General features: G+C 47.3%; 2 protein-coding genes across 4 annotated transcripts; one reads left to right on the top strand and one right to left on the bottom strand.

Moving 5' to 3' along the window:
- Positions 1-87: 87 nt before the first annotated feature.
- mynn (myoneurin) lies at positions 88-6,611 on the top strand. 2 transcript variants are annotated; one of them, XM_047329789.1, is made up of 9 exons: positions 88-155; positions 736-797; positions 1,672-1,951; positions 2,032-3,080; positions 3,180-3,339; positions 3,518-3,696; positions 3,782-3,874; positions 4,097-4,222; positions 4,871-6,611. In XM_047329789.1, the coding sequence occupies exons 3-9, from the start codon at positions 1,686-1,688 to the stop codon at positions 5,281-5,283; spliced, it is 2,286 nt and encodes a 761-aa protein (XP_047185745.1). In that variant the 5' UTR covers positions 88-155; positions 736-797; positions 1,672-1,685; the 3' UTR covers positions 5,284-6,611. The 2 variants fall into 2 exon arrangements, with proteins under 2 accessions (XP_047185745.1, XP_035474964.2); XM_035619071.2 differs by having other exon boundaries at positions 90-155; positions 757-797.
- Positions 6,612-6,944: 333 nt separating this feature from the next.
- lrrc31 (leucine rich repeat containing 31) lies at positions 6,945-11,759 on the bottom strand. Of its 2 annotated transcripts, none has more exons than XM_035619072.2 (10): positions 11,621-11,759; positions 10,333-10,533; positions 9,980-10,114; positions 9,579-9,746; positions 9,313-9,483; positions 9,029-9,217; positions 8,564-8,731; positions 8,320-8,484; positions 8,022-8,177; positions 6,945-7,694 (listed from the first exon to the last, which is right to left on the bottom strand). In XM_035619072.2, the coding sequence occupies exons 1-10, from the start codon at positions 11,631-11,633 to the stop codon at positions 7,309-7,311; spliced, it is 1,752 nt and encodes a 583-aa protein (XP_035474965.2). In that variant the 5' UTR covers positions 11,634-11,759; the 3' UTR covers positions 6,945-7,308. The 2 variants fall into 2 exon arrangements, with proteins under 2 accessions (XP_035474965.2, XP_047185747.1); XM_047329791.1 differs by having other exon boundaries at positions 9,980-10,108.
- Positions 11,760-12,579: the final 820 nt, after the last annotated feature.

Here is a 12,579-nt window from a genome sequence, read left to right as displayed (position 1 = left end):
ATAGTCATCGTACCTTTCCTCCGCTCCGTCGTCACGGCGGGGCGCCGCGCATCATCCTGACCTGAGAGAGAATCTTTGATCAAGGGGGCGCGCGAAGTCTCGCGAGAACAGCCGACGTCACGGGGATAATGGCTGAAGATCGCGGATATTAGAAGGTACTTTTTCCTGCTTTTATTTACTTTGCTGTGGATCAAATTGACGCATTAAATCACAGAAATAAACGCGGCGGTCGACGCGTGTGCGCGGCCCGCGGCCGAATCACGCGTTTACCCGCATTTTCGTGGCCCAACTTGCCGTCGACGACCGCCGGTGCGAGCCGCCGTCGGAACCTTCGAAATAAGAGCTCAATGTTTTTCCGCGCTTTCCCGACCACTGCGAGAAGCGTTAGCTCCGGCGTCGCGCCGCGGCCGCCGCCGGCCAACGCCGACGGGCCGCGGCCGCCGCCGGCGCCGGTTCGTAGCGGCACACGGGGGGTTGAACACCGTGGACCGCGGACGAGCCGCGCGAGTCGGTGGGAGCCGCCTGCGACACCGGAGCTAACGTTAGCCGCCTAGCCGAGGCCTTGCGCAGGAAGCGGGCGGGAGCTTTTATTTTCCAGACGGGGTCTCCGGCTGATGATTCAAGGGATTTCATATCTGTTGATAAATGTTTATTCAGAGGATGATTTGAGTGATTCTGAATTGTGTGGTTCTGATTTGTCATCATGTCCAGCTGGTTGTGTCTCCTCTCTCACAGTTTCTCTCCTTCACTCTGCAGCAGACAAACACTCAGTCACCAACTTCTGAGCATCACTGACTGTAAGTTTGTATGTTATTAAATGTTTCTATTCATCTGAGGCCCATTTTTATATTGATTAAGTCTGATGGACATATTGATCTAGCTCTGTCGTCGGAGTGAGTAGAACAACAAAGTGTCAAGTTAATGTACAGGTCTCCTCATAATATGAGTCAGTTTGATTCAATGTCAATAGTTTTGTCTGTTCAATGGTAATTAATCATTCAGTTGATTGACTTGTAATAATTTTCTAAACAATGATTCCAAACATTCTCACATGTGTTAATTGACTCTTCATTTTTCTTCATCATGACTGAAAAATAAACTAAAGTAACAATACTGCAAAGTGTAAAATACTCTGTGAAAAGCAAGGTCAAAGAAGTAATACTACATGATAAAATACTCTATTATAAATAAAGTAAAAGCAAATTAAAAGTAGTGATACTACATGTGAAAACAGTATATTACAAGTAAAGTCAAAGAAGTAATACTACAATGTGAAAATACTCTATTACAAGTCAAGTAGCAATATAAAAATACTCCAATACCATCAGCTTGTCTAGGTCGGCCATGTTTCTTTGGTTTTTTTCAATACGTTTGGCGTCTTGCTCTTGGAACTCTGAGGTGGAAAAATTAAACTGGAAAAATCTTTCTAATATTTTAGCAGCAATAATTAAAACAAGTCGTTTTCCTCCTGAAATGACGAAAGTGTGACGTGTGAAGTTGCATTTTTAAAAATTTGCGCTGGAGGAAATAAAAATGTTCTCAGTCAGTCTCAGCGTCGTGCGGCGCCTCCCAGAGGACAACAGCTCACACGGGGAGAAATCATAACTGGGGAGTTATTGTTTCTGTAAGTTCTGACTGATATTAATGTTGACGACCTCTGTCCTGAACCAGCGGCGGCAGCAGCAATGACTCATGTGACCGGCCACGGGAAGCTGCTCCTGCAGCGTCTCCATCAGCAGCGGGAGATGGACTTTCTGTGCGACATCACCATCATGGTGAGAGACGTGGAGTTCAGAGCCCACCGCAACATCCTGGCCGCGTTCAGCAAGTACTTCTCCTCCCAGGCCGAGAAGGGTCAAGAGGTCACGACCTTGGACCCGGACAAGGTCAGCCGCTACGCTCTGGAGAAACTGCTGGAGTTTGTCTACACTGGGCAGATGAACCTCAGCAGGTAAAGAATGATTTATTATGTCATTTTTAAGTTTGATAATTTTTCAGCTCTTAGTAAACAAGGTGTTTCCATGGTTTCAGCACCAGACAGGCGGCCGTGCGTCGAGCAGCGGTGTTCCTGGGAATGTCGGACGCCATAAAGTATCTGGAGGAGATCCTCCACTGGTCCGAGCCGAGCGAGACGTCCCAGTCGGAGGTAGATAAAGAAGCCGGCCTCTCTCCGTCCAGTCCGGCCTCCGCCGGCAGCCCCAGATCCCCGGTTCCCCTGTTCATCGTCGCTGCTGCTGCAGGAGGAGAGTGGCAGGAGCCGGGGAAGGACGGCAAAGAGCCGGGGGAGGACGGCAAAGAGCCGGGGGAGGAGGAAGAGGAGGAGGAGGAGGATCCTAAAGGTGCAGATGTGGAAGAGGGAGAGAAAAGTGACGAAGAGTACAAGCCCACAACACCCAAAAGCGCTGGACGTGGACAGGGCAGGAAGAGGGGACGGCCGAAGAGTTTGAGCGTGGAGCAGAAGGAGGCCAGCGGCTCGGCCGACACCCCGCCCAAAACCCAGAGCTACCGGGGGCGGGGCAGGGGGCGAGGCAGAGGGCGGGGCCGGGGCAGAGGAAGAGGAAGAGGAAGAGGAAGAGGCGGTTCCAGGAGTGAAGATCTGTCCGTGGAAGATTCGGACACAAGCGTGAAGGACTTCGGGGACACGTCGGCGGACTGGAGCCCCTCCCAGGAGGACGACTCTCCGGCCAAGAAACCTCGACTCAGCAGCGGTGGCGAGGGACGGAGAGGACGCGGCAGGGGGAGGGGCAGAGGGCGGGGCAGGGGCCGGGGTAGGAGGAGGGCCGCGCAGGACGAGGAGGAGGAGGAGGGAGAGGAGAGCGGATCGCTGGGGGCCGATGACGACGACGACAACGATGACAACATAGACGAGGAGGAGGAAGGCGAGGTCGGGGAACAGGATCCATCAGAGATGGACGAGATGTCGCTGTCGTGCACCGAGTGCAACAAGCTGTTCAAAGACGTGAGCAGCCTGCGGCGCCACGAGAAGATCCACAAGGGCCTGAAGCCGTTCGTCTGCATCTTCTGCTCTAAAACCTTCAGACAGGCCACGCAGCTGAAAACTCACCTGCGCATCCACACAGGTGAGACGAGGTCTCTCCTGTTCACGCACACCTTTACACTCTTTCTTTAGTGTGTGTGTGACTAAACTCTCCTTGTTTCTCTTTTCATGTCGCTCGCAGGCGAGAAGCCGTTCAGCTGCTCCGACTGCGACAAGTGCTTTGCCCAGAAGTGTCAGCTGGTCGCCCACCGCCGCATGCACCACGGCGAGGAGAAGCCGTACACCTGCGAGCGCTGCGGCTTCAAGTTCGCCACGTCGTCCAACTACAAGATTCACATCAGGTACCTGAGAGAGTTCATACTCTGATCCTGTTGGACCCCGGGATTCTGACGCCTTGAGACACAGAGGCTGCAACTAACGATTAGTTGTCATTATCGATTAAGTGGAACTGGTTGACGGATTAGTGAAATGATTATTTGTCGATCACTGTTTGTATATGTGTGTTGTTGTCTTCCACAGACTGCACAGCGGGGAGAAACCGTACGTGTGCGACATCTGCGGCCAGGCGTTCGCTCAGTCCAGCACGCTGACCTATCACAAGCGGCGACACACCGGAGAGAAGCCGTACCAGTGCGACCTGTGCGGCATGTCCTTCTCCGTGTCGTCCTCGCTCATCGCACACGCCAGGAAACACACGGGTGAGGAGACTCGCCGAACCCCGAGGGAGCGGACTGGACAGTTTTAGTGGTTTCCATTTTTGTGTGACGTATATTTCTGTTTCAGGCGAGACGCCGTACAAGTGTCCGACACCAAAATGTGACGCCCGCTTCGTCACGTCGTCTGAGCTGAAGAAACACATCCGCCGACTTCACCCAGGTGAGTTTTTACAGAACTTAAGACAGTATATATATATACACAGTAAATATATTTATATATATTTTAAATCAAATACAAAGTGAAGATTTTTTAAGTTGATTCACAGATTCATTGATTCGCTCAAACCTCACGACATCCGCACAGAGAGGACGAACGTACGATTCAATGTTTCTCGCGCTGCTGTGTGTGTGTGTGTGTGTGTGTGTGTGTGTGTGTGTGCAGAGGGGAACAGCGGCGTGCAGTGTCTGCTGTGTGGAAACCGATTCGCCAGCGTGAAGAACATGATCAAGCACCAGGAGAAAGCTCACGCCGACGAAGTGCGGCAGCACAAGGAGCGAGCCCGAGCTGGTGAGACGTCGGGCTGCGATGAGTCTGTTCACACGCTGACATATTTTACTACGATGCCGTATTAAGGACATTGTATGAAAAGAAGAAAAAAGAATTCCTGAAATTAAAGGCATAAATTTACGAAAGAGAAAAAGTTGGCAAAAGTCACAAATTTACGAATCTCCGAGAATATCAAAGTTTTTTTCTCATAAATTTACGACTTTAATGTCAGAAATTATGTGTTTTGTTCTAATCATATTTTTTTTAACATTTATAATTATCACGATAAATTTCCAGAATCTTGCTTCTGAGTGAAAGTTGTGATTTTGAACTCTTCTTGACAAACTATCAGTCAGAGAAAATGTAAATAGATTAATATTCCTTTATTTTGCTTTAAAAATATTTTTAATTGCATTATATTGATTTTGTAAAGTTCACTGTCTGACTTCCTGTTGCTGTCGTGTGTGTCTGTCTGTTGTGTGTGTGTGTGTGTGTGTGTGTGTGTGTGTGTGTTTGTGTGTGTGTGTGTGTGTGTGTGTGTGTGTGTGTGTGTGTGTGTGTGTGTGTGTGTGTGTGTGTGTGTGTGTGTGTGTGTGTGTGTGTGTGTGTGTGTGTGTGTGTGTGTGTGTGTGTGTGTGTGTGTGCGCGCGTGTGTGCGTGTGTGAGCAGTCGTCCTCCTGGCCTCCAGTCACCCCGTGGCCTTCGTCCAGAGCAAACTCTCCCACGAGAACAAAGAGCTGGCGTCCATCCCCGAGGGCGAGCCGCCCAACCCCGAGCCGGCCACACCCGAGCCCAAAGCCGCCGCTCCGTCCGCGGACAACGACGACGCCTCCGCCGCCGAGTCGGGCGACTGCGGCGACGGCGACATCATCCAGAGCCTCAAGTCGGAGCCCGCTCACCCGTCCGTCGCCGGGGCCGACCAGGTGACCTTCGACCAGGAGCAGACCATCAACTCAGACACGCTGCACGCGCTGGTGGAGCAGCTGCGGCCGCCGCCCTCGCCGGCCCAGAGCCTGGAGCAGATCGTCATCATCAGGACGGTGGACACGCCCGACGACAACAACGCCGCTCCTCAGGAGTGACGGGACGTTCAGACAGTCAATTGATTTGTGAAACGTGAATGATGAATCTGCTTCATCACGACTCGGGTCTCAGTTTCATAGCTTTGTTCAGAGTGAGATGTTAAAGTCGATCACAGGATCTGAGAAACAAACAAACAGAGACGATCAGACAGTGAAATTAATAATTCACTCTTCACAGACATTCTGCTTTGAGTTCCACTCACTTTACTTTGAGTTTTTCTGGTTCAGTGAAGGATTTTTATCGACTCACTTTCAGTTTGACGTCAAAAATAAAAAGTGGTTTCGTGAATCTTGTTCGTTGTAGAAACGAGCCAACTACAAATATAAGACCCGAGTTGTGAAGAAGGGAGGGAGGGAAACGAACAAAAAATATTATTTTCATAACTCTGGAACTGTTGCGACACCAAAACATTATCTCTCAAATTTTCACCCTCTGTTTTATTTTCATTTTTTTTTGTCTTTAAAATTTCTGGAAATCTGAAGATCTTAATATTTTAGAGGCTGAAAACTTCTTTTTTTTAATTCTTCTTCTTTTTGGGCTTTCCTTCTACAAACATCTAGAAAAAAAAGATTTTGGTCCACACATCGTTGCAGCTCTGGAAGATTATATATCATTAAATATTCATTATTGATGCACACACATTAAGACCATAATAATAATAAGACGACGACGAGTCGCACCCACATCAGATATCGTTCAGACTAATCTAACGGTCCGTTCCACTCTTATGAATCATGCGGCATAACAATTGTCTCCTCAGTAACTCTGTCACTTCGTTGTTGCGTCTTCTGAGAATAATAATCATTTTTATTTCCAGAGGTTTGCAGATTTTAAAAATTCAAGATTTAACGGAGAAGCTGGAGTTCAGGTTAACGTGGATCTGTGTGATTTCATATCTCAAGTGTCGTCCGTTCGAAATAATTTTCAAAGGTTTTCTTTGACAGATGAGTAACTTAACAAAATGAGATAATTGTGTAACCGAACAGACTTTGAACTGAACTTTTTATATTATTTTTAATAGATTTGTAGGTAGTTAGCTTAGTTAATCGCTTTCATTTGTATTATAATTTTCGTGACGTGAGATATTTTTTTTCCTTTTTTTTATTTTTCATCGGTTGTTTTCTCCGGTCGGAGCAGAGACGTTTGTGCGTCTTGAACTTGAGAAGCAGCTGTTTGCTTGTTTCATGATTTGATTAGATTTTTCTGTTTTAACAAAAAACATCTGGATAACTTGTACAGAAATGTCACACACACACACACGACTTCACGACTGTATTACAACTGTACAACAGAAGAGGAAAATAAAATAGTAAACAAAAATGGACAATCAGATGTTTGTTTGTTTTTTAAATTTCATAACTTTTCTTCATCATTTATTTCACTTTGACAGGTTTTGTCTTTTTTATTATCATAATTTCAGAAACAAATGTATTTCTGTTGAATGTCATTTTTAGTCAAAATCAAAAACTAAAAATGCTGAAAAGTTTCTGAAAAAAAGTGATTTTGGAGAAAGATGGTCTCTCTCTTTGTCGCTTCTGATGATGTCACTGCTCTGGTTGGGGCTTGAACCCGCGGCCTCGGGGGACGTGAGACCACAGAACCAGGGGCAAATGTTCCAAATGAAATCGTGACAAAATAAATCCATCTGAACCACGAACTGTTACGGTTTATTATTTTTTAATCAAAGACATGAACATCTGCTTCCTGAGATCATGTTGACGTTGAGATGTTTATTGCACATATGGCAGTGAATTGTTAATAACATGAAGAGCAAGGATTTAAACTTGTGAGATTAATAAACCTCATCAATAATCAAAACAGACTGTAAACAGAACTGCAACATGATATGGACATGTCCTGAAAATAAATTCTAATATTTTCCAGACCTGAGGAGAATCTTACTCAGTTTTAAATCTATTCATTTACAATAGATGTTTTTGCTCTGTTGAAATCTTGTAGGTGCAATAAATGATGTCTTTCATTAGTGACATAAGAAATCTGATTTCTCTACGAGATCTTGGGCCCTACTCCTCCGGACTCTCCTGATTGGTCGACTCGCACGACGACGCCGCCGCCGCCGCCGCATCTCCCACGTCCGGGTCCCACTGCAGCAGGACGTCCCTCTTCCTCACGCAGTTGCTCAGCTGCCGCCGCTCCCGAGGGCCCAGCGCCCAGCGCTGCGCCGCCAGCCGGGTCAGCGCCGGCAGGCGGGGCAGAGCGCCGAGCAGCGCCGGCAGCCACGCCGAGCAGGAGGCAGAGGTCGAAGGTCGCAGGCTGAGGTCCAAGTCCTCCAGCGAGCCCAGGCCTCCGGCCGCGAACAGGGCGGACCAGCCGGCGTCGCCCGCCGAGCCGTTGTAGGAGAGATCCAACACCCGGAGGGAGGACAGACGACCACGACCGCTCGCCACCGCTGCGCCGGACACGAATCTTCATCATCGTCATCATCTATACTAATCCATCCTGTTTCCATATTTCTCTCATGTAAAATAATGAAACTTTAAAGATTTGATAACTTCCTCCAGACTTAACGTAACGGCTAACGGTAAATTAATTTTTTCAATAATCAACAATCCTCAAACTACAATATTTAGTGTAAAGGACACTGGGAGTAAGTCCAGGGGCACAACGAGGTACATTTCATTCATCTATTTATCCTCTTCATCCTCGTCTTCAGTCATTTGTACCTGATTGACTGTATGAATCCAAACTGTATTCAAATATAATAACTCGGCGTTACCCAAGTGCCGCAGGTCGTCGGTGGTGAGCTCGCAGCTGCTGAGGCGAAGCTCCAGGACGACCGACGGCTGCAGAGCGTCCAGCAGCAGCGGCAGGCGGCCGCCGACCACCTTACACCAGGACACGTCCACGGACCGGAGGAACGGCACCGCCAGCGCTGAGGCACACACACACACACGCACACACACACACACACACACACACACACACACACTTAAAACTTCCAACACACTGTCAGCAATAATTCAAAATGCCAAAACTCGCCAGAATACAAATTTTTCCATCAGTAATGTTTGTACCCAGAGCAGTGAAGGACGCCTCGGTGAGGCTGCAGCTGTTGAGCGGCAGACGCTTCATCTGCGTCAGAGGGAGGGCGGAGACCAGCGGGTGGACCACGCCCCCTGCCTCCTCATTGGACGACACGTCGAGCTCAGCGAGCGCCGTCAGAGAGGGGAGCGCCTGGACTGAACACAGGGAGTCACGTGACTGGTCCACACACACACACACACACACACACACACACACACACAGAGAGAGACTCACTCAGGGCCTCCAGGTCGGTGTGTGTGAGGCAGCACAGGTGAAGGTGGAGGCTCTCCAGGTGTGTGAGGTGAGCCAGGTGCGGGGTGAGCAGGTCCAGTCCTCCAGACAAACCCTTGTTACAGGACAGGTCCAACTGTCGCACCGCGGGGAGGCAGCGGAGCGAACCACCTGCAGGACGGGACGGGACGGGACGGGACGGGACGGGGGGGTTATCGTCTCACGTGCACCAGGCTGACAGTAAACACAGAGTAGCAGTAGTAGTAGAAGTAGTAGAAGTAGTAGTAGAAGTAAGTAGTAGTAGTGGTAGTAAGTAGAAGTAGTAAGAAGTGGTAGTAGTAGAAGTAATAAGTAGCAGTAGTGATACTAATAGTAAGAAGTAGTAGTAGTTAGTAGTGGTGGTGGAAGTAAGTAGTAGTAGTAGTAGTAGTAGTAGTGAGTAGTTGTAGTACAGTACGGATGTCCTACCAAGGTCGTGGAGGCAGCCCGTCGTCAGACCGCAGGCCTGCAGTCGCAGCGTGGTGAGGGAGGCGGCGTGCGAGAGGGAGGCGGCCAGTTCCCCGAAACCGCCGACGCTGCCGTCGACTTCCTGCGAGAGCTGCGGGTTACAGGAAACGTCCAGCACGGAGAGTCTGGGCAGAGCAGACAACGCTCCACCTGAGAGGAGCAGGTGTGAGCGACCTGTGCTGCTGTGGCATCATGGGAAATGTAGGCCCACGAGCCGCCGGGTTGACTGAGGTGCACTTTCTTACCCAGCGCAGCGGCGTCAGCTGCAGTGAGCTGGCAGGCCACCAGGTGAATCTCCCTCAGCGGTGGGCGGAGTTTACCCAGCAGGCCTTGCAAGCCTCCGACTCCGCCCCCGACGGAGCCGTTCCAGGACAAATCGAGGATCTCCAAGAGTGGCACGCAGCCGAGAGCTTCGCCTACAAAACCAAACGGTAAAACAAATATATTTCATTATTATCAAAGTCAGATAAAGATGTTGATGGTCATAATATAATAAGTCTTTGGTCCCAACCCAGTGCAGTGATGTCGCCGGCGTTCAGCCTGCAGCTGCAGAGCCTCAACGCCCTGATCCCGCCCACATGGTGCAGGTGAGACGTCAGCGCGTCCAGACATCCACCAATCAGCTCGTTCCAGGAAACGTCCACCTCCTCCAGCCGAGGCAGGAAGTGGAGCAGCGTCGCTGAAGGAAACAGATTAATAAACATGTGTTTTATGATCCTGACCAGATTCAACGACCGTCTGTGTGTGTGTGTGTGTGTGTGTGTGTGTCTGTGTCTGTGTGTGTGTGTGTGTGTGTGTGTGTGTGTCTGTGTCTGTGTGTGTGTACGTGTGTGTGTACGTGTGTGTGTGTGTGTGTGTGTGTGTGTGTGTGTGTGTGTGTGTGTGTGTGTGTGTGTGTGTGTGTGTGTGTACCGAGCTCCAGCAGGTCTGTAGCAGTCAGATCACAATGAGCCAGACTGAGGCTGCTGCTGTCGGCTTTCTTCCCCAACCTCTGCAGGAAAACACACACTCGACCCCAACCGGCGTCTTGCTCGACCTCGGCTGCTCCTGCGACACACACACACACACACACACACACACACACACACACACACACACACACACACACACACACGATATCATCATATCTTAGATCTTATCGTAGAGAACGTGTCTTGTTCTGGTTCAGTCGTCGTCTTTGAAACGGACAATCTCACCACCAGAAAAAGAAAAATTGAAAAGGTTAAAAAATGAAATGATTTAAGTTTGATGTGAAAAAGAAGCACCTGAGCCGTGTTCCCTCTGCTCCCTCCCCTCCCACTCTCCTCCGTCCTCGGGGATCCCCGTCCGCTCCGAGGTTCGGGACAGGAAGCGTCCCAGCGCCGGCTTCCTGTCCGAGGTGGACGGGCGCTTCCGGCGAATCTGACTCATGATGACGTCGAGAGGGGAGCGCCGCTGACCGCCGCCGTCCCGCCCACGCCCACCGTCTGACCAATGGGAGACAGAGAACAAGAGTCTCACCTCATGACAGCATCATGTATGAAAATCCTTATAATAACCTCAAATATCCATGATGTCGTCGTGAAATAAAGATTCATTTATTACAGTGGCCACATTTATTCAATGTTGATTCGTGGAGGTTTTTTGTAATTAAGGAGTTTTAATGCCTATATGTGCACGTTTATATGGTTATGATTATTATGAATATTTCCATTAAATGGAACCAAAGTTAGTTTTTTTCTGTTTATACAAAACAGAGATGAAGGTGACTTCACTGGCAAGTAGGAAAAGAAAGAAAAGAAAAGAAAAACATTTTATTAAAATCTCGATGACGAATTACGTGTGTTAAATAAGACGATTAAAGTGGATAAAACAGGATATAGAAAAAATGATATCTATACTTACAGATAGGAATTACAATAAGTAGGAAGAAATGTATCTTTCTATCTAAAATTATTTACGTGAAATCTTAACACTAGTAAAGATGTTTGATTAGAAAGTAGCAGATTGTTTAAGATGATCTCAAATAGCAATGTTATATAATCTGGCTCCATCAATATTAATAATAATAATAATAATAATAATACATTTTATTTGTAAAGCACTTTTTGTTGTTAAAAACAATCCCAACGTGCTACAGAGTAAAACAAGTAAAAAAAAAAGGTTTAAAAACAGGAGAGTAAAAATTCAAAGTTTTAAGAGAACGTTTTCTTTACGTTCTGATACTTTTGGACCAATCAATGAGATAATTACAGTAAATCCAGTGAAATCACATGAATATAACGTGAAGTGATCCATCATGAATCAACCCCTGGAAAATAAAAGACTTCAAGTTGAACTTTGGACATAGAATCATAATGTGAAGTGTTAGAAGTTGTGTTCTGTGTTTGAACCGGTCAAACTGGAACTGGACTTTCTCAAAGTTTACAGTTTGTGAAGATGAGAACATTGAATATTGATGGATCGGAACGTTGAGGAGGAAGAAGCCACCGGATGAAATAATCGTTTCAATGCAGAAACTTAGTAATAACTCATATTCATAAGTAAGTGCCCGAGCAGCAGCTCTGGTCTCACCTGCAGACTCCATGTGACCACTTCACGTTTCCTTTCTCTTTACTGGAACTGACTGAAAAGGTTTTATAAATCTGATTGACTCATGAAGTAAGTTCCTCTCTTCTCTCTCTCCGTGTGTGTGTGTGTGTGTGTGTGTCACCTGGGTGACGTCTCGTCCCGTGCTCGTCAGGTGGATCATCCCGGAAGTGCGACACCACCTTCTGTACACGACGGATCACCGTGTGTGTGTGTGTGTGTGTGAGTGTGTGTGTGACAGTGTGTGTGTGTGTGTGTGTGTGAGAGTGTGTGAGTGTGTGTGTGTGTGACATTGTGTGTGTGTGTGTGTGAGTAAACTAGTTTATATTCCTCTTAAAGCAAATTAATTAATCAATTTTTTTTTCAAACGTGTTTTAAAATGTCTTTATAATCGATTTTCAATTTTCAAAATAAAAGCACGTGTGAATGTTCTCAAAATTCTCAATTTAAAAAAAAGTTTGAGTAACTTTCATCTGTTAAAAAACAAAACTTAACCTGTTCTCCAGCAGTTGCTGCGTCTTTTTTGGCAACACACACATACACACGTTTTGGAAAATAAATGAAACCCGAGTGAAATTCTAACCGCTGTGTGCGATGAACTGTTCTGAGTAAATGGTTGTTAAAAACATCTTTCTTCAGGAACATGATCCATGTGAGCAATTCTGGAATTTGAATCAAGTTTTTATAGAAACAAACCGACCATAGCGTCAGATTTACAAGATGTTGAACTTCCAGGGGTGTAAAGTTTTGCAGCAGCAGCAAATTTGCATTTCTAGAAAAACCAACTGACACACGAGTCTGTGGTTCTGATACAATTTATCACGTTCTCGTTTTTTTGGTCCCGACAGTCAAAAATCAAACGAACGTAGGACTCTACGCAAACCCTTGTATTTTAGCAGCTGAGGGACAGTTTGGCATTTGAATGAAATATATATTTAAAATAT

Source organism: Scophthalmus maximus, chromosome 21, assembly GCF_022379125.1.
Source record: "Scophthalmus maximus strain ysfricsl-2021 chromosome 21, ASM2237912v1, whole genome shotgun sequence".
NCBI lineage: Eukaryota > Metazoa > Chordata > Actinopteri > Pleuronectiformes > Scophthalmidae > Scophthalmus > Scophthalmus maximus.
Note: the sequence above shows the minus strand (reverse complement) of the source record. Positions and strands in the feature narration are given on the sequence as shown.